This window comes from Centrocercus urophasianus, unplaced genomic scaffold, assembly GCF_019232065.1.
Source record: "Centrocercus urophasianus isolate 14NV4802_14NV808 unplaced genomic scaffold, USGS_Curo_1.0 seq_12, whole genome shotgun sequence".
Classification (NCBI taxonomy): Eukaryota; Metazoa; Chordata; class Aves; order Galliformes; family Phasianidae; genus Centrocercus; species Centrocercus urophasianus.
The window spans coordinates 6,531,778-6,551,364 of record NW_024884364.1 but is presented as its reverse complement, the minus strand read 5'-3'; the positions used below and the strand labels follow the sequence as shown (position 1 = coordinate 6,551,364).

At 47.6% G+C, this 19,587-nt stretch overlaps 1 protein-coding gene across 3 annotated transcripts in view; it reads right to left on the bottom strand.

Moving 5' to 3' along the window:
* Positions 1-1,419: 1,419 nt before the first annotated feature.
* LOC122155797 (limbic system associated membrane protein) overlaps positions 1,420-19,587 on the bottom strand; it is a 341,409-nt gene continuing 323,241 nt past the window's right edge. For 2 of the 3 annotated variants that reach the window (XM_042810006.1, XM_042810004.1), the window contains 2 exons: positions 17,041-17,076; positions 1,420-4,714 (listed from right to left, as the gene is read on the bottom strand). In XM_042810006.1, coding sequence (XP_042665940.1) covers positions 4,617-4,714; positions 17,041-17,076 — 134 coding nt within the window. In that variant the 3' untranslated portion in view covers positions 1,420-4,616. The remainder of the gene's footprint in view (positions 4,715-17,040; positions 17,077-19,587) is intronic. The other variant, XM_042810005.1, reaches the window with a different exon arrangement.

Below are 19,587 nucleotides of genomic sequence, written 5' to 3'. Positions count from 1 at the left end.
CCCCCCCTGCCCTACCTAGGAACTGCACCTGGGTTATGGTCCTGTGACCTTCTGACATGCATTGCCCCTTCCTCTTTGTTGCCTGGGTGCCTCTGCAGGGCTTACCAAGGCAGGCTGAGGCACTGCAGCATAGAAGTGACTTCAATCTGCAACAAAGGAAGGACTCTTCACTTGCCACCCTTCTGGGCTAACCTGGAGAGATGCTCGTTTTTCCCAAGCCGTGTTTTGGCTGATCTCATTGCCACCACATCTCCCTACGCTGCAGAGATACAGAGGGCCTCACCTACATATCCTCCCCCAGCTGACTTCTGCTTTCCCACAGTAAATATCTCAGCCTGGCCTGATGGGAGCCAAGCAGAAACTTTGGGGGGACGCAGGATCTACCTGAGCACCATTCTAGCAAGTTGCAAGAAGGAAAAGAGAAAGAGGCTTTAATGGTGTGACACAGCTCTTTGTAGCAGGAGTCATGCAGTTTAAAATAAAATATCTTCAGGGTATCCCGCTGGAAATGAAGCCACTTTATGACCAGTGCTGAGAGGCACAGTCTGCCCGCTGGTATGCCTAGGAGCTCTGTGCGTGGATGACGGGCAGCACTCGTCCTTACCCATTTCCACTGCCATCACACCTTGGAAATTACCATCCAGTTTCACCTCTGCTTCCCTGCCTGGCATGCTGCTCTTTCCATGGGACAGTTCACTTCTAGCATCCCTAGCTCAAGGAATTCTGGAGCCAGAGAAGCGGTGAGATCATGCAGCAGGAGAAGAGAGAGGGGGAGAACTTCTCACCCACTACGACCTCCACAAGACTGTCACTGTTGCTACATCACATCAAGCACTGTGATGGTGTGGGTGACCAGTCAGTGTGCTTGGATCAGAGGTGTGGGTGGAGAAGAGTTGTTATCCTTGCCCATGATCTCCATCTTTAGGGGAGGAAGAAGATATAGCACAAGATGGAGCTGAACAATGGCAGGTTGAGAAGGACTTAAATGCAACTCCTCTGACTTCCCAAATCCTCTTCCCAAAATGCTCTTGAATCCTCAGAACTCTCTGTTGCTCCCCCAAGATCCTTTCCAGACGTGTAGCTCCCATTCAGATGACGGCATGACTAACTTGATCTGTGCTGGGGGCTCGGACGTTGCAAATGAGATTGCTCAGCCAAGTGGTCTGGGGGCATGGCCAGGATGCACCCAGAGCTAAGGATCACTGATGGAATTCAGGCTTTTTTTGACCAAGAGGGGAGCAGGCAGCAGTACATGAGGTCTGCCTAAGCAGCGACAGTCAGTGGCGTAAGAAAGTTGTGCAGACAAAGACCAACTCTCAACACAATGCATGTCACCAATGAAATCTTCATGAATGGCACGTTAACATGCACTCAGTGCTAGCATGAGGCGACACAACGTCACTGGTGAAGAGAGGGGGGGGCCCCCCCCCCCGCATCACTGAGCAACATACCAGCCAGCTGCAGGGCTGGAAATGAACAAAAATGAGCACAAGTGCCATGGTACAGGCGTCAGACGCAGAGTCCCATACTGCCTGCTTTGCCTGCCACCCACCAGATGTGCCAAGCAATGCTGTGGGAGGCTGAGGTAGCACTCCCGCTGCCCAGCTCCTTCCAGAAAGACTTGCCTCCACCCTCCGCTTGGCCATCCAAAAGGGTTTGAAATCTGCTAGCAAGTACGGGGCCATATATTAAATCTAAGTCTTTGTTCCTCTGCTTGGACATTACCAGACATTTCATGTAACTCTTGGAATATTTACAAACCGGTAGAAGAAATAAAATTTTTTTTTTTTTTTTTTTTTTTTTTTCATTTCGTTCGCTTCTTTTTATAACACTAAATGTTAAATCTCCATTGACCAAACACAATGACACTGACAAGCTCAAGGAACTGGTGTCCTGTTCCAAACCCCCCTCTCCAGTCCAGAGGCAGACAAGAGGCAGTAGGAGGCAAGAGCATAGCTATCTGCAGGGGATGGGGAGGCAGGAACGTGAATGCAGAGAAAGAGAGCTCTAAAAGAAAGGGCTTGAGATATGGCCAAAGGAAGGGAGAGCAGCTGACCTTATGTTTCCCCTGTTCATCTGAGCTCTTATCTTGGCAGATGCTCTGAGTAATACCTGCTAGAGATCTGGCAGAGTGGAGTGCCTGCAGCACCCATGGGGCACACCTGGGGTAGATCTGCTGTAAGCCTGCCTCACAGCCACACAAGCAGGACATGAATCTGTGGACATCCTGCAGGAAAGACCAGAAGCCAGCATCGAGGTTGTGGCCATTTCCTGCAGTGAAGAAGATGGCTTCAGCAATTGGGTGTCCTGCTTTTTGTAACATATTTGTCTTTAAAGCAAAAGCCTGTGTGCTTTCTTCAAAAATATAATAATCTCCTCAAAACTCTTCAAAGCACCCAAACCCATGAGGACATAGCATACAAGCAGCACCCCAACAGTGCTGCACAGTGACCCGTGCAGGACAAGATACAGGACAGACCCCACAGTGACCAACAGGCTGCCATGGAAGAGAACCCTCAACCTAAACAGGAAGGACTTAACCCAGACCGGAAGGGCAGCCTGGTGCCAACAGATCCAGGGGGACCCAGACATGCTGGCCATGTGGAGTTTTCCCACTCCCAGATTCGGGAGCAGCATCAGCCTGCAGCTGCAGGGTCACCCCGCAGAGGACAAGGAGCCTTTGCTGCAGCAGGAAATCTGGAGCTGTGACCAACATGCTGAGTGACACAGATCTCCTGAAATGCAGACACAGTGACAGGGGCATACAAACACTCCGAGGGATATGGGACATGATGGCACCAAGGCCTGGAGACTGAGCATAATATAACACCACTCAAGCCCACAGCAGGCCTACAGTAAGTCTGCCACTATCCACCCCTCAGCCTTTCTCATTTCCTCACTCACCATGGCTGCCTGCTGAATTGCCTGTTGGCTGCTGCCCCAAAAGCTGAGCCTGGCAGTCAGGAGGAAGGCACCAGGCCTTGGGATGTGCAAGCTGCTGGGCATGATGCTGCTATGCCCACTCGTAGGCAAAATAGAGAAAAGCCAGCTTGCAGGTGCTTAGAGGCCTGGCAGTGCCAAGCACTTGCATGGCATTTCCAGGGGATTTGCCTGGAAGCAACAGCCCTCTCCAGCAGGCCCAGCACCCTCCACACAGGAAGAGGCAAGAGTGTAGCCTACTTCTTCACTGTACCACTTGAAGCCCCTTCTGGCTAAGCCCAGAATTTTGGATCTGATATTTGTTTTTATTCTTACATTCATAGGTCCTGGACATCTTCTGACCCAGTTTGTTTTGTATGTGTAAGCTGCAAAGTGAGCTTCATCCTGGCAGCGGTGTAAACACACAGTAAGACAACAACAGAAGGGGGCAATGGTTCTATTTAGGAACCATCACACTGTGGGGTTCACACCCACATGAGCTGCTCTGCTGGTACATGAAGGCTGAGAGCCAGACGGGTGTGGGTGGGAGGGAAAAAAAGGTGAAGAAAGGATGCAGAATGACTCCTGCTGTCAAGGTGACCAGGCACTCTGGAGAGGGGCCAACATGGGGCCCTGAGCTGCAGGTGCTCCTCTCTCCTCAGCCCTCTTCTCAGTCCAAGAGATCTCTCAGCATGCGGTCTCACACTGACAAGGCAGGACGTTATCTACAGTGGGATGGGTGTATGTACACATGGACTGTTCTTCAGCATGCTTAGAGAGAGCAGGAGAGAGAAAGAGAAGACAGAGCACGAGGGCCACACATACACGCATGCACGCACGCACGCAGGCACACACTGGAGAAAGACACTTGGCCAAATTGAGGGGGAGAAGGAGAGAATAAAAAAAGCAAATAAAAGAGCAGGCTGGGTTGGAAGGACATAGCTTTCCTTCAGGTCAGAGTGGGATGTTGCAAGAGGGAGGGTGCAGGACAGAAAGCATTTAGCAAAGTGCACAGGAGCATGGGATGATGTGAAGAGAGGAAGGGGTTCTTCATAGGACACCAGTGCGCAGAGAGCTTTGATAACTTGCTCTGTTCATTATTTTTTTTTTCCTTTTTTTTTTTTTTCTTCCCAAAAGTATGAAGTGCCTGAGCATCGGCTCACAAAAATGACCAAGGGCATCCAAAAAGTTAAGTGGCTATAGACACTGAAGCAAAGACCTCTTTCTGCGCAAGAAAGAAAGAGGAGGGAAGGAGGAAGGCAGGTGAGGAGTATGGAAAACAGCAAGGAGGAGAGAAAAGAAAAGGGATCTTCTTTTTGCTCAGCTCGGTGTCATCGATGTGGATGAAGCGCAGCATCCTGTGGCTCCATGGGCCCTGCGGGTGCCCCGTTTGCCTCTCTCCTTGTGAGGTCGGTGCTGTGACGGCCGGCAGTCGGAAATCATGTAAGCGTTGCTGAGTGGTCCTGCTGTGATTTTTCCTCTCCCCCCTCTTTGCTCCTGAACAGGCAGAAGTTGTTGTGATAGAAACGGTCCTCTCACTTCTTCTCTCCCCCTCTTTTTTCTCTCTCCCCTCTCTTCGCTCTGTCTCCTGTATAATGCGTTTTGTTTTGTGTGTTGTCGTCGTTGTTGTTGTTGTTGTCGTGTTGGTTTATTATTATTATTATTATTATTATTATTATTTTTAATTTTGATTTGTATTAACACTTGCTGAGTAGGCAAAGCAGGGATGCTGCCAACAGCCACAGTGGGACGGCCAAGCTCACGGAGCCATTGTCTACTCTCCCCGTGCCGGGTCCTGCAGGGTACGAGAAGGGAAGAGAAAAGAGGACAATGTCACATTTGGCTTGGGGACACAGGGCTCCAGCACTCTCTCCCTGTGTGACACCCAGCCCGCAGGAATGGGGCTCTGAGTGAGTGGAAGGCTTCAACCCAAGGCCACCAACATCACGTGAACCTTCACAACATGGCATCCCCTGCTCTGTCCCCATCCTTGTGGTGCGTGACCCTTGGGTGTAATTTTGCATGCTAGTGTTCAAGGCCAGACTGGATGGGGCCCTGGACAGGCTGATCCAGTGGGAGGTGTCCCTGCTCATAGCAGGGGTCTGGAATGGGATGGGCATTAAGATCCCTTTCACCTTAATAATTCTATCATTCTATGCTTTTATAATCTTTCTATGATTCTATGATTTGATCATCTTTCTATGATTCTTTGGCAGAAAGACACCAGCTCTGCAGGGACTGATGCATCATACTGGTCCAATCAGTCAAGCCCCATCCCAAGGACTTCCCCATCACCACTCCTTATTCAGGACGGAGGAGAGCATGGCACCTAAGGGGCAAAACCAGGATTTTTGGCAAGGGTGGAGAACGAATCTTTGTGTGTGCATGTGGGTCTGCCAGAGGGGGCAGGGAAGAGAGCTCTGCTGCAGCAACAAACAACACAGGCTTGCTCCAGGAATATTAAGTGCAAACGCTTCTGACATCCTCTCATCCATCCTTTCCTTGACGGGTTTCCTTTCCTGGATGACTTTAAAAGCAGCGATGCTGTTTTAAATTCATCCTGCAATGACAAGCCTCAGCAGCCTCTCCTTTATAGTGAGGCAGCGCTGTGAGCATTGCTGTGTTTTCATAAAAGGCGTGCTCGTCATCATTTCCATGTGTGTACATATATGTGTGTGTACATGTATGCACATTGTTTTACACAATAAGATTCTAAAGTGTGGAGGTGGATTTGAGTCTATGTAAGGAACAATCCTGCTGTGGAGAAAGATATCCTTACTGGCAAAACAAACAAACAAACAAACAAATAGATAAATATTGAGACCCCTGCTCAGAAGAGCCCCAAGCAGGTCAAATGCAGTTGCTCCACCTCAGCCTGTGGTATGAGCTCCATTCTGCTGCAGCACAGGTAGCAGCTGAGGTCTGTCTAATGACAACTGGGCAGCCCCTCCACAAAGGGCATTCCCCAGAGCTCATAAACTCTGTGGCACTTGCAATCGTTGCATTTCTTTCTAAGGTAGCCTTTCACATTCTAGATCAGCTGTGCCCCAGTTCTATTCTTTCATCATTAGATAGGAATGTAGTGGATTATGTGGAAAATTTGTATTCTATCTATGGCTTCTTTTTTTCAGGTATTCACTGTTCATTTGCAGTTTGTCACACAAAACCTACAGCATTGTTTCCCTCTTTGTTTAGATGATAGGATCTTATTTCCTCACTGAACTCAGGAATGAGCTCAGCTGCTGCACTTACCTGACCCTGTGTCAGAGACTGCATTTTTCTTGGTCAAATAACTTGGGAGGAGCGATTTTCTGGGATTGTTTGTACCACATTTTGGCAGTTAATAAGTCACAAAACGTGACCCACCAAATAACCAACAACTCACCAGGCAAGGCATGCTGTCCACAAACTGCCTTTCGCCATCGCATTTTCACTACGTGGCTAAAATACTATATTTCTATCTGAAATACCATTTGTAACACACACACAAGCAGCCACCAGCCCCCTCCTTGCCACTTTTCTATAGGGTGCATATAGGATCACAGTGTATCTAAGGAGGCACCTAGCAAAGCAGAGGCAGTGTTTGACCTTGCCTGAGTATTGCTGCATGGTTCTGGGGATTGTGTGTGTTGGTATGGCATGGTAGGGTAGGTAAGTAGGGTAGGGTATAGTACAGTGTGATATGAGACACAGTCTTCCAGAGTAGGTATAAGGGAATAGGTATAAGGGAAGACATGCAGGGTGATGATGATCTCAGCAGCTTCTGCTCCCTAAGCTTCACTAAGTAGGCATGTGGGCATCTGATGAGCCAAGGATACCATCTCCATGGCTGGAAAGGATGCAAGCTGCATGACTGCATGTCCTTTTGTTCCTCTGCTGAGCTCTCTGTGTCACTGCAGCACCTGCACGGGATCCTGCGGCTGCACCTGATCCCTGACCTTACCGCAGCACCAGGTGCAATGCATTTCGCATCGCACGCACTGTGAAAATCCGGGCCGGCTCTAGCCCAGCCACAAAACAAAACCTCCCGATCTCTGGGAACCGAAACATGGGCACGAATTGCCGCAAGCCGAGACTCAGCGCGGTCTCCGTCGCCCCCTGGTGCCCCCAGCACGTCCGAGCATCCTGGGCCCAGCGCCAGGCATGGGGCATCCCCGCCCACCGGGAAAAGGGGCTACAGAGGAGCTACGGTGCCTTCCTGCCACGTTCCGGTAAGCCCGAGCCGGGCTCCTGGAGTCTGCCTGCCAGCACAGCTCCTGGGCTGATAGCTCCCCGCGATCGGGCAGCCGCTCTGTGGCCATGGCCGTGCAATAACATTCAAGGAGGTTCCTTCCATCATAGCCAGGGAAATTGGGCTTGTGAGGATGATAAGTTAATACTCTTATCTAGCAGTGTTTCATAAGCATGCCCCTAAGGGACCCCAGAACCCGAATGACCAGCCATATCAAACGGATCTGGAAGGAACAGAGAGTAAAATTGCTGCATTTCCCTTTCTGTGCTTGCAGACGGTGAGGTGTGCAGCAGGACAGACTGCTGCCATGGGATAACCACATCCAGCCTCAGCTATCTGTGCTGTGCTGGGCATGAAGCAGCCTCATCAGCCCTATGTGCACTCACTGCCATTATGGCTGCATGACCCTTCCCACAGAAGGGTCTCACTTGCTTATGGCATCATAGGCTAGTGCCTCTGGCAGGGGAATGTTTCCATGTTGTGTAATTTGCTTCTTTCATGACCTTGCCCAGACACTTATCATAGCACCACAGCACAGCCTGGGTTGGAATGGACCTCGAAGCCCACCCAACCTTGTGCCGTGGGCAGGGCTGCCACCCACCAGCTCAGGCTGCCCAGGGCTCCATCCAATCTGGCCTTGAACATTTCCAGGGATGGGGCACTTATAGGCTCCTTGAAGACCTCTGCATCCACGGCCTCCCCCAGCTTCTAAGGACTGTGGTGGCAGTTGGCTGCCAGCAGCAATATTATGGCCCTGCATTACATTGGGTGTCACCTTTTACTGTGACTTCAAGATGCTGGCACTAAGAGAAAGGCTGGTGTGCTGCACGCTGCTGACTGCAGCCTGAAAGTTCACTCCTCCCTCTGCAGCCTCCCCAGCACACCGCAGGACGGCCAGGCCAAGCAAAGTGCTTGAAGTGGGACGGAGTAGCTCTATCGGCTCAGGCGTAGGAAAAGCTGCTGTAGTGCCGGCGCAGAGGCGAGCGAATGGCTGCGCCCTAAGCAATGTGCATTTCTTCCCACCAGGTGGCAGCGGAAGGAAGAGAAAAAACAAAGGGAAAACAAGCGATAAAGCAGCTATGAAGAAAACACCGTTGCAGGATTCAGCAGAGCCCCGCGAAAGTCCCTTCGCAACGGGCTAGCAGCCCAGCCCAGCCCATGGGTGCTGGAGGAGGGATGCTGCAATGCCAAGGGCTCTGCAGTGGGTGCTGCCGCCTCTGTCGGATGGGATAGACCGGCAACAGGAGGAGAGCTGGGAGTCTGAGTGCAGCCAGCCCCTTGCAGAGCTAGCCATGCTGGTTAGCTAGCCAGAGGCCATGCTCCCTTTCTTCTGTCCAGTTGGCAGCCAGACCCTAAGTCAGCTCCATTCCATCCACTGACTATGATCATCCTTCCTTGCTACATGCCATCTCAAATGGAATGGTACTGGTTGCAAGCAGGGAATAGACATGTTCTTGGTCTAAATAGAGAGGGACAAAATCACCTAGCTGTGGTCTCAATCACCCAGCATGTGTCTCCATGTTTCACACTCACATTCACCAGCCTGGAATCCCACTGGCTCCCACGTCCTATCACCTGAACAGACCAAAATGGAAACAGGAAAAGAGGCAGCTGGTGTCCACTTTTATCTTATTTACATTAGTAAGACTTAGTAAGCTCTTGGTAAGTTTGTAGTGCTCATAGACAAGGGTGCACAGAGAAGTTCCAAAGGGCATCAGAGAGCCACAGGATTCTTCCTGGCTTTGGTGACTGTCCCTGGGATCTTCTCAAAGAACATGAGATAAAATGCTGTGCAAGATGCTGATCAGACCCCATGAGTTTCTGACTGAAGGTGAGGGCAGGGGAAGGCATGGGACAGTCTAGAAGGACTCCTCTGTGAAGGGAAAAAAGTAATGATGGTAAAGCAAGTGGAGCCACAAGCTGTTTTTCAAGCTTCTCTCCATCCTATGAGGCTCTGTTGCTGCTGATAGGTTAACTATACTTATAGCAATGGCTGGAGAGTGGCTTTGTGAACAAATAAGAGGACCAAAAATAAGGGAGGAATAAAAAATGCTCTAAGGGAGAAGGTAAAGGGAAAGTGAATAGGCACCACAGTGACATGAGGAGGGGCCTTAGGTTTTACACTTGCCAGCCCCTCTGCAAGAACTCATTTTTCTACTCTGTTGACTCTTGCCAGGGCTTCAGAAGATGAAATCTTTATTATCATGAAGGCTTAAAAGGGAGGAATACTGTTAATTCCATTTTCAAGGTCATACTTTGAAAGTTATTAATTTCTTTCTTCCAAGGCTTTGCACTCTACTCTGCGGCTTTAGGGATTAGCAGCTTCTACTTACTAGGGTTCATTTGAGGCTTTCTTCTTCCTGGTTTTCAGTCTGTCCCCCTCTACTTTGAGAAGAAGACATGCTTATTCACTCCCTGCTCTTAATGTTGAAACTATTTTGCTCATTACCTGCTTTACCCCATTCTCTCTACCAGTTAATATCTGTGGAGTTCTGTTTCTGTAATTAAAATTTGACTCTAACTGCACTGGCAATAGACTCTCTCTTCTAGAAGCAGAAGTACCACTGTGTAAGCGATAGAGGATGCCCTGCAGCGGCTCTCCAGTAAGATTAAGGAAATGTCTCTGGTGTCTATCAATCTTAGCACACTGTTTAATGTATGTCAGAATTTGCTCATGGTTTTTTAAGCACTGAACAGTTCTTTCCCATGTTTTGGAGCTCATTCATGGTGCACTAAGTACTCATCTATCATATCTCATGTCATAGTGAAGATTCATTCTGTAATGCAGCTCACCCATCCTTCTCTGAGGTCTGAAATTGTATTTCTCTGAGCAGGCTATGGTTTTCAAGAGATGGCTGCTTACACCACTTATTCTAGAGCTGGCTCACAGCAATGCTGGTCTAGAATGAACCGTCACCCTGATCTGTAAGGCTGGTGGTGGCTAGAAGACCTGTGTTTCAAACTTACAAAGATCTTTCATTACCAGATCTATCATGGATATATCAATCAGAAAGATCTCATAGCTAAGAACCGTCCTCCACCCTTTCTGTTCTCCCAGCAGCTGTAAGAGATTATTTAAAAACAACAACAAAAATTTGGCAAACTGCTGAATATGGAATCAGTTACTTAAAACTCCTTTGTCTTTGAATGATTGTCTTTGAATTGAGGACTTCCATTCTACAAGCAAACCATCCAAAAAATATGTAGCATAGCCTTTTGGGGGCATCATCTAAACCTTCTTTGCTTTTTTCTTAAAATAGGAAAATCTCTGCTCACATCTTAAGCACTTGTGTAAGGCACAGCAGACCAGCAGCGATGATGGTTTGGCTTCTCATTAGGGAACAAAGAGCATAGCTCCCCTTAACAAGAGCACTCACAGACTTGCCAATGGGAAGCTCTGGAACCTCTTGAAAAATTAATATTTTCATCAGATTTATGTGTGTCTGTTTACTCACTTCATCCTTGCCATTTTCAGCAAGGTTTGCTAGGTAAAAGGGAAAGACTGGAGTGGTTGTGAACAGAAATAAAGAGGGAGGGACACACTGAGGGGTACCTGGAGGGGAGACTGGAGCAGAAAGAGAACCAGGTTGGGCTGGAGAGTGACCAGCATGTGAGATATCCAGCTGTACCACTACCTCAGCTGTACCACTGTCTCTGCCCCTCTTAACCTTCTCCTCTAGGGCCTGCAGCGTGGTGCCCCTGACCTGCCCTTGAGCTCTTCTGCAGGCCTTCCTCAGTGATCAGCAAACACGAGAACTCTCAAAGTCATGAAAGTTAAGGCAGGCCCATAGGCTGCGGTACACCTCTACAGCATGGGAGACACCTAAGTAAATATTTCTTCATGCTATTTGTAGTTTGCACATCAAAGGATGTGTAGACACACAGACGTGTAGGCATGTACAATCACAGTGTGAGACTCCTGGCCACTTCAGTATCCTAACAGTGCAAGCAGGGCTTTAAAGCACGGATAATGCTGGAGAAGAAAGTGGGATGCACCACCAAGCATGTCATGTGAGCGAGTTCAGGAGTACACTGGCCCATCAGCAAGCATGCATTTCTGTAACACCTACCGTGGAGTCAGCCTGTCTGGACTTCACTGGAGCTGTGCTGATCACAGCACATCCTTCTCCATGGCCCGACTCCTTGCTTCTGCCCATGCATCCACATTGCAGAGGGACATGCAGGTGACACTGGGGAAGGGCCAATGCATTCCTCTTTTGCTTGCCTTGCTGCTAGGTTTCTCCCTTCTTCTGGGATGCTCTGCTGACAGACCTGCTCGCCCGTGGCAGGGCAGGCCTGCCAGGAGAACTCTGCTTTTACTGCAAGCCTGATTTCTTCGGAATGTTCTTTTTTTGCCTGCGCACCCCCTCCCTCCCAAATCCCACACCTCCCTTCTCCCGGTTGTTTTTGTTTTTAGAGAGAGCGCTTAGACAGCTGTATTAATCATGCAAGCCCAGCCATGTGTAATGTGCTTTATCAACAGCAGAGCAGACACTGAATGGCAACTGGATCGCAAGCAGGCCCGGTGCAGTGCCTGAGCCGGGAAGATAAACCTGCTGCTTCCCAAACCGACTTACCGTCATGGGTTAGTGAATGGAGAGACTGTTCACTTGGGACAACAACCAGAGGGAAGGCCAATTTGTTAGGCAAATTCTTGAGAGGAAATGGAAGTGACGGAGAGAGGAGGATGATGAGGGTGGGAGTTACTCTTTGGCCATATTCTAATGGGGGAGAAAGGAATTTTTGTGCGTGCTTAAGGATTAAATCAAGACAATAATGGCTGTTCTTTCTCCTTCTTGCTGCCCTCCACGCTTTGATCCCAGTCTGTTCAGCAGGCAGCTCACTGAGAGGCAGAGTGGGGATTTAGGCACACTGTTGTACAATGGGTAGAAGTCAGTCTCATCATCCCTGCGGAAGAACGTCCAGCTGGTAGCTTCGGAAACTCATCTAACACACAGATGGTATCAGGTTATGAGTGTCCTGCAGGCAGGGGACATCTGCCTCAGGAGGGTTATGGCCTGTCTGAGCTCTGCTCTGCAGGGTAATCTGTCCATGCTACAGCTCTGATGCTATCAGTGTCCCTGCTGGACAACTGATATTCCATGGCGCTTTTTTTTCTGGGGGTTTGTTTCTAATCTCTCCAGTGCAGTTGTATGATTTCTCCCCCACTGGTTTCACCCAGCCTCCACTCTCCCTCCTGCCTGCTGAGCTCTGACCTTTGCTTTGCAGGGCTGTTCTGCATGCACACAAAGCCATACCTGTGGCTAAACAGACCTTGAAATGCCTTCACTGTCCCAGTGTAGGGCCCAGCCCTGAGGAATACTGTTCTGGGACTTGCAGTCTCTGTTCCTACCCTCTGCTTCCACTTTTCCTCACTTGCTGGATTCTCCACAGCATTACTACCAGGGAGGGTTATGCAAATATATGCAATCCAGGGCTCATTCTGGAATAAATCAATCTAAATTAAAATTAATGAACAAAAAGTACAGAAACAGATCAAGCAATAAAGCTATTTCTCTCTCTCTTTCTCCCCTGTGTCTCTTTCTTCTTTACAAAAGCTGGGGTTTTTTCTTTGCACTTTTTGGGAAGAAGAAGATGTTTTTTCAAAACAGTCTCAGCAAACAGAAACTGCCTGTTGCTCTCCAGAAGCAATGTTAGTATCGGTGGTAATAGAAATAATTCTTGGCATTTCTTTTCTCTCTAAGACGTCTGTTTTTTTCCCCAGCTACATTCCTATTAGCCCTTTTGGAAAGGACTAGCATCACTTTGATTTTGATATTATTTTAACCATAGGGTCGAAATAAGACACAATGCCACTGCTTGGCTGGTACCTATGAAGCAAAAGAAAAAAAAACAAACAATACTGTGGCCTTCTGCTTTTGCCCTGTCTCGTTCTTCCTGTTCCCTTGGCATGAAGCCCCAGCAGGCTTGGCACCCACTACCGTGCTTGCAGACCTGGCAAGCATGGATGTTGACCTTTAGCAATGAGAGAAGCTTGGCTTGCATGATTCACCCTGCAGAGCTGTTCTCCTTCTGCAGTGGAGAATGGGCTTTTGGGAAAAAGGGGAAAATCTGGCTGGGTACCACCAGCAAGAAGCAAGGTGAGCCCTGAGTTTTGCTGGCTATCCAAGGTACAAGATTGGCTATTTTGGTCTTTGTTTATGCTGTGTTTTTCCCAGCTCTACAGACTAATATGGTTCAGAGACTGTCAAGGCTTGGGTTTTCAATGACCATTTTTTGGAAATGAAGAGCAAGTTCTCACTCCAGTGAATAAGACTCGAGACAGATGGGTTCTTTAACCAGCCACATTGTACTTGGAGGACTGGTTTCTCTGGACTCTTCTCATATCACTGCCTAGTTGGCAAACCTCCTGCAAATAATGTGTTAACTCTTTACAGTCTGTAATCTCTGATGTATTCCCCCATGCTTCACTCCTTAGCTTTAAAATATTCAGATGTTTATCCTTTTGCCAAAACAAAGACACACAGCTCACATGAGACCTGCCTGCTTAGCAGGACTGACGGGGCCAGGCACTGGAGGAAGCGAAAGGGGAGCAGCAATGGGTGGAGGAGATCAATGCAACAGATGAACTCTCTTTTCTCCACAGCTACGATTTCCATGGAGGAAGAAGAGGACTGAGACAATATTACATCTCTGTTTCCCACTCTGGTCATCAGACCCAAATGAACATCTCTTTTCTCCATTCTCCCATCTTCCACCCACCCCATGAAGGCATTAGTGACAACACAAGCTACACAGGCTACAGCTAAATGGAGACTAGCTACAATCTACAGTCATCAGGGGTCATTCTCCAATCAGCACACCTTTTTGGCAGAAACACAGGACTGCTCATTCTGTTTCTCTCCCCCCTCCTCCACTAATTGCTAACACTGTTGCTATAAATGTTTGTTGCTCTCTTGATGATCATGACTGGACTGGTGTCAGATCAGACCCCAAGGAGTGATCTGGATGCTTGTCTCTGGACAGTGCATTATCGCCCCGCAGAGCTCCCAAGGTTGAAGCTTAATCCTGCTGAGAAAAGTTCCTGGTTATTCTGTGGTCAGTCTTCATCATGAATCTCCTGACAGGAAGAATCATGGGTTTTGAATCCTGTCAGTCTGGATAAGCCACGGTGAGGATTAGTCTTAGTGCTAATCACAGGGGAGTGAGTCTATGTACAAAGGGCTGAGGGCAAGGGACAATGGATGGTGGAGATGGAGCTAACATCATAACAGTGATAGACTTCTGAGGTTCAGCAGATCCCGCTTGGCCCTGTCCTTTTTGAGTATAATGAGGAATAAGAAAATTCTCCCTTTTCAGAAGAAAATCCCTTTTGAAAACAACTTGAGGATGCATTAAGGTCCCATCACAAAGCAAAGTTACAATGAGGACAGGAGAATGTGATTAGGTAACACCACCCTGCTAGACCTTTCAGGGCATTTTGAGTGCCCTGCTGCAAAATCAGGAAAGTTGAGAGCTGAATCAGCTGAGCTCTACCAGCTTTCCCGGATACAGCCTTCAAGTTCCATGTGTTCAGCTGAATGAGCTTCTTCTGAGTCTCTAGCCTGCCTGAAAGCAAGATGTTTCCACAGCAGTTAGCTAATGATAGCAACGCTTACAATGAGTACAGTGCTCTTCATCTCAAAACACCTTCCTTTTAAATTAATGCTCAAAGCCCTACAGGGCAGGGAAGTGTTACTGAGGCTTAGAGAAATGGAAATTAAGGGAGAAGAGGGAGGAGGCTGTGATTTTGGTCACTGAGAAAAGGCTTGTTTGAGAGCTGAGGACAGCATCTCAGAACACAAACTCATTGGGAGAAAAAGGTCTAACAAGGCAATTTTACACCTAAGGTTTCTTTGAAGATGAACAGCAAAGTAAAAGCAAATGTTGAGATAAGTACCAATATCTGTGCTGAATGCTCACATTACAGAAGCTGGTATGAGCTTTCAGAAACCAAATGAGAATTTAAATTCTACTTTCTCCCTCTGCAAAATCCTCTTAGTGTGTCCAGGGTCAGTGGAGATATTCCTGCATTTGGCATCACAGACTCCTGAAGACTCCTCACAGAAGTGATGTCACACTGGGATGTCCTTCAAGATGGTCTCAGGGAACAGGGAGCAGCAAAAGGATGAAACGACAACTTCAAAGGCAGAGGGGGAAGTGTGTTAAAGGACAGACTAAAGCTGTGCAGGGTGGTCTTGGCAGCTTGATTAGGAGGGGCATTTGATATGGAAATCTGGTTGGAAATCGATTGCGGTTTTTGCTTTATCATTTACCTTAATGGACTAGTAATTCAAACCCAGCAGTAAACAGGGCTGGCAATGAAAAGAATTAACAGTGCCTGTCTGTGGAATTTAAGGATATATAATAAAAATAATCATAAAAAGAAAGAGCCCTGGGTTTTCCATCAGACAAAAATATTTGTAATGGAGAATTCTGCTTAAAAGAGAAGACACAGAATTGGAAAACTCCTCAAAAACCTACATCCCAAACAGCCTCAGCAACTTTAATTTCACATCCAAGCACACGTTTCATTTGCAATACATATGATAATGGTGTTTAATTGGATTTATTTTGCCACACTACATTCCCAACGGCTTACTTTACTCCTTTCTTCAGCTCCTTGAATGTTATTTACAAATCACTTTCTGGGATTTCATTTTAATGGTAGTTTGATTTCTTTCATTTTTTTTTTTCCTCCTTTTTTAGGTGCTTTTCTTTAATTGTATTTGTGGATTTGCCTTTTAAATAGGCAATCGTGACTACATCCTGAGCCTAAATAAGTTGCCAAGAGCAGAGCTTGATTTGAAAACACGGAGTTGTTAAATGGAGCTGATGTAACACCCAGCATTTATTGTTCTTTCCATGGGAGTACCTGCAGGTGCTTTACTTGGGCAGGTGCCCTTTTACAACACAACATGGGTTCATAATAGCACTCCACCTCCAAGCTCTACATAGACGTTAACTGTTGAGGCCTCAGAGCATCCCATGAGCTGAGTATATCTCCATATGGCAGTGAAACAAAGATACTGAGGAGCTCTAGGCCAAAATGTTAACATGAATAAGGGGACCGGCTGCCTTATTGTTGATTTAGTTTCAAGCACCTGGAAACAGCCTGATTTCTGAAAGTGCTGAGTTTCTGTGCTTTTACACTACCTCAGGATCACATCCAAACCCCAAACCTCATGTGCACTCAGCAAGCCTGGGCCATGCTGCTTGTACATGAGGGAGGCTTGGGCAGCATGCGGCAAGGGCAGGAAGAATATTCAGGCTTTGTTTTGCCTTCATGCCTTCTCCCGTTGCAATAAACTAGTCCATAACACTTTACTGTAGTATGTGCTTTTACCTTGCTTTTCCTTTCATTCTGTCTGCCACAAAGGCAGAGCTACAGGACAGATTTAGGGGTGTATGATGAAGGAATGAGGAAAAAAGGTTTTCATTGGGAATAGTTTGCACAACTAGAGTGAAAAAAAATCTCCTGGCAGAATTTAATTTTCAGCTTCTCATTCATCCACTCTACAATCCCTGCAAAATTTTAGGTCTCCTTATGCTTTTGATCCAAATCAGGATATGATGGAAAGAATATATACAAGGGAGTCAGTCTATAGAAAAACTGATCCCCTGTGAATACTGTCCGGACCCGGATGAGGACATGGTGTCACGGATCAAAGCTTGGGAAATGGTTGTTGCTTTTTAGCTAATTGGTTTCCTGAAATGGGAGAGGAAAGAGGGAAGAATAAGGGAGGAGAAGAGAACAAATGGTATGTGGAAGAGGGGGGAAAGCCCTTATTGTCCTGCCCTGTTTTGCCCATCCCCAGCTCTTTGCATTTATCAGGATGATGGAGAATGACCCGGCTAGAGAGCTACTTTGACATAAAACATATACTGACCTGGAAAAGGATTGGGGAGTGTGGGTAAAACTCGTTCTAAGGGGGGAAAAAAAACAATAAGCAACATGCAGGAGAAAAGCCACTTTTCACACCAAGCAAGCAGCAAATACAAACCTGATGGAGTTGTCCATCCCCAAATATTAGATGAGCTAGAATAGGTTGCATATATGGAGCATTTTTCTAGCAACACACCTAGTACACGTACCCTGTGACTGGGAGTCAGAGAGAAGTCATTTGAAAAACTAAACAAATAATATCTATACAGCAGTAGGGATTAAGCACCTGCAGTGAGGTCAATTGGAATGAATGGGCCACATCTCCCCTCTGAATTTCAAGACCACTCATGTCATCATGTTACAGCTCCTCTTAGCTACACCTCTGGCTGGAAGCTAGCCTTTGGCAGCAGGATGAGTTGTAGAGGTCCTCTGTGGGTAGCTACTGCCTCCACACAACCTTCTCCACAGTGGGTTTCTTGCCAGTGAGAGGTCTCTTAGGGATATGAACATTGGAATTGTCAGCCTGGTGAATCTAAATGGTATTCTGTTTCTTCTGGGCATTTGTCTCTGTAAAGGAGCAGAGCTTTTACAGATTCACCGATCTCTAGCAGCAAGCAGAGCCTGCTGTTTCAGTTACTGGGTTTTTACAGTGTGTCCTTGTTCTATATCACAGCAAGCCTCTGGTATACATCACTGCTGGCTTCATGCTTTGCTTCCTCCATGCCAGGATCTCAAAAGAATTGCACAGACACTGAGGGAAATCAGCACTCAGAGACCTCAGTCTGAGGCAGAAGGACTGTTAATTCCATTTTACAGGTAGAGCAGGTGATGAAGAAAGCAAGGAAGCAGTCTGTCCAAGGTCAAATTCTGATCTGTTGGCAGAGTCAGGAGCAGAACCATGAATATAAGCCCACCAGACCAGACTCTACTCTGGCTCTACACTGGGTTTCTCTTCATCAACTATAGAGCTTGCTAGATGCCTTGTGCTGACTGAGGCATGCTCCTACTCAAGGGCTGACTGGTAGGCAGACATTTAGCTGCAGAAATATGTCACTATGCAAAAGCTAATAGGCCTGAGGCAATGAGTTGTCTCCTGGTTTATCTGTGAGGGTGTTGCTAAGATCACTGCTGATGTACATACAGCTTGGTAAGATACAGCTGTAGTCCACTGTTGCTCTCTGATCACCCCAGTCCCAGCTCTCTGGAAGTCAGTGCTCTCTGTATAGCACTCCTGGTGCAAGGAGCTGGCTTCTAACTTGCTGGAGACCACAAGGACCTGTAATATTGCAGATCTCCTGCCTTCACAGTGGTAATGGAGCCATGGGAGACCACAGCAGGGACAGGGGGGATTGTCTCTTGTGTAGAAAATACACAGCTAGCCTCGATCTCTGTGTTTATGTAGCACCAGGGGACTATTGTTCTGTGAAAGCAGGCTGTTGTGCTGACATGACTTCCTTGTTATTTAGTTTGGTTAAATAACTCAACTCCCCTTTACCTTCTTCCCACACAGCAGGCTGCAGGCTGCACAGCATAAGCAGTTAAAGCAAAGCACTATGGCCTCATTATCACGCTGCTTTCTATTCAAGGACTCTCCCTCTGTTCCCCTTGCCTGCTGCGTGCAGCCTTTATTGCTCCACCCTGGCTCATTAGCAGTGTCTCAGCCTCGCTCCATCTGGCTGTCACCCTCACCACTTTCTTTCCTCTCCCAAGTCTCTGTTACTGACAGCCTGTGGGAATACACGGGGGATGCGCTGAGAGCCTCAGACTTTACTCCAAACCATAGCAAACACCACCACCACAAGCAGATGCTCAGGTACAAGGCAGAGTACTGTGACAACGGGTATGAGAGGGTGCCCACCAGCTAGCACTTGTGCCAGGGTGCTAACAAGCAATGGCAGGTGAGAGGCAAGCACCAGCTCTTCCGAGAAGCTTGCCTCTAGCTGGGATTGAAACTGCTGGACCGAACTGATAACTGTACCTGAAGCACTTTGAGAGGTGGTGGTGGGATGCTGCCTGCTGCCTGCATGTAATTGGCATGGGCCCTGCCAGGTGCTGCTTCACCTCCGCTTTCCTCTCTTGCTGAAGGGCACTGAGAATGCAGCAGGGCTCCTGCTGAGGTGGCAGTCTCCCATAATTGAGACAATTTAGGCAGCAGGACTGCATTGAGGTGTGCAGTTCCACGCTGTTGTCTCCTCCTTTATCCTCAGGGATAAGCTGGCTCTGCAGGAGGCAGAAGTCAACTGGTCTGGAAGGACTTTCATTGGTTTTCTCTGCCTTGCACGATTGTGCCAGGTGCTGCAGCTACTTCTGTGTGCCAGTGGATGAGTTTGCTCGCATATATTCATACATGTAAGCCTATGTATGCATATGCTTGTATGGCAGATATGCATCTGACATATACTTTTATATATAATTTATATATATACGCACATATGTGTACCACTGTGCAGCATGAGCTAACATATAAATTGTGGCTTTTATATCTGTAGCTTTTCATAGCACTCTGTTGGCTTAATGGAATGAGAAGGAAACAAGTTCCCTCTCTCCTCAT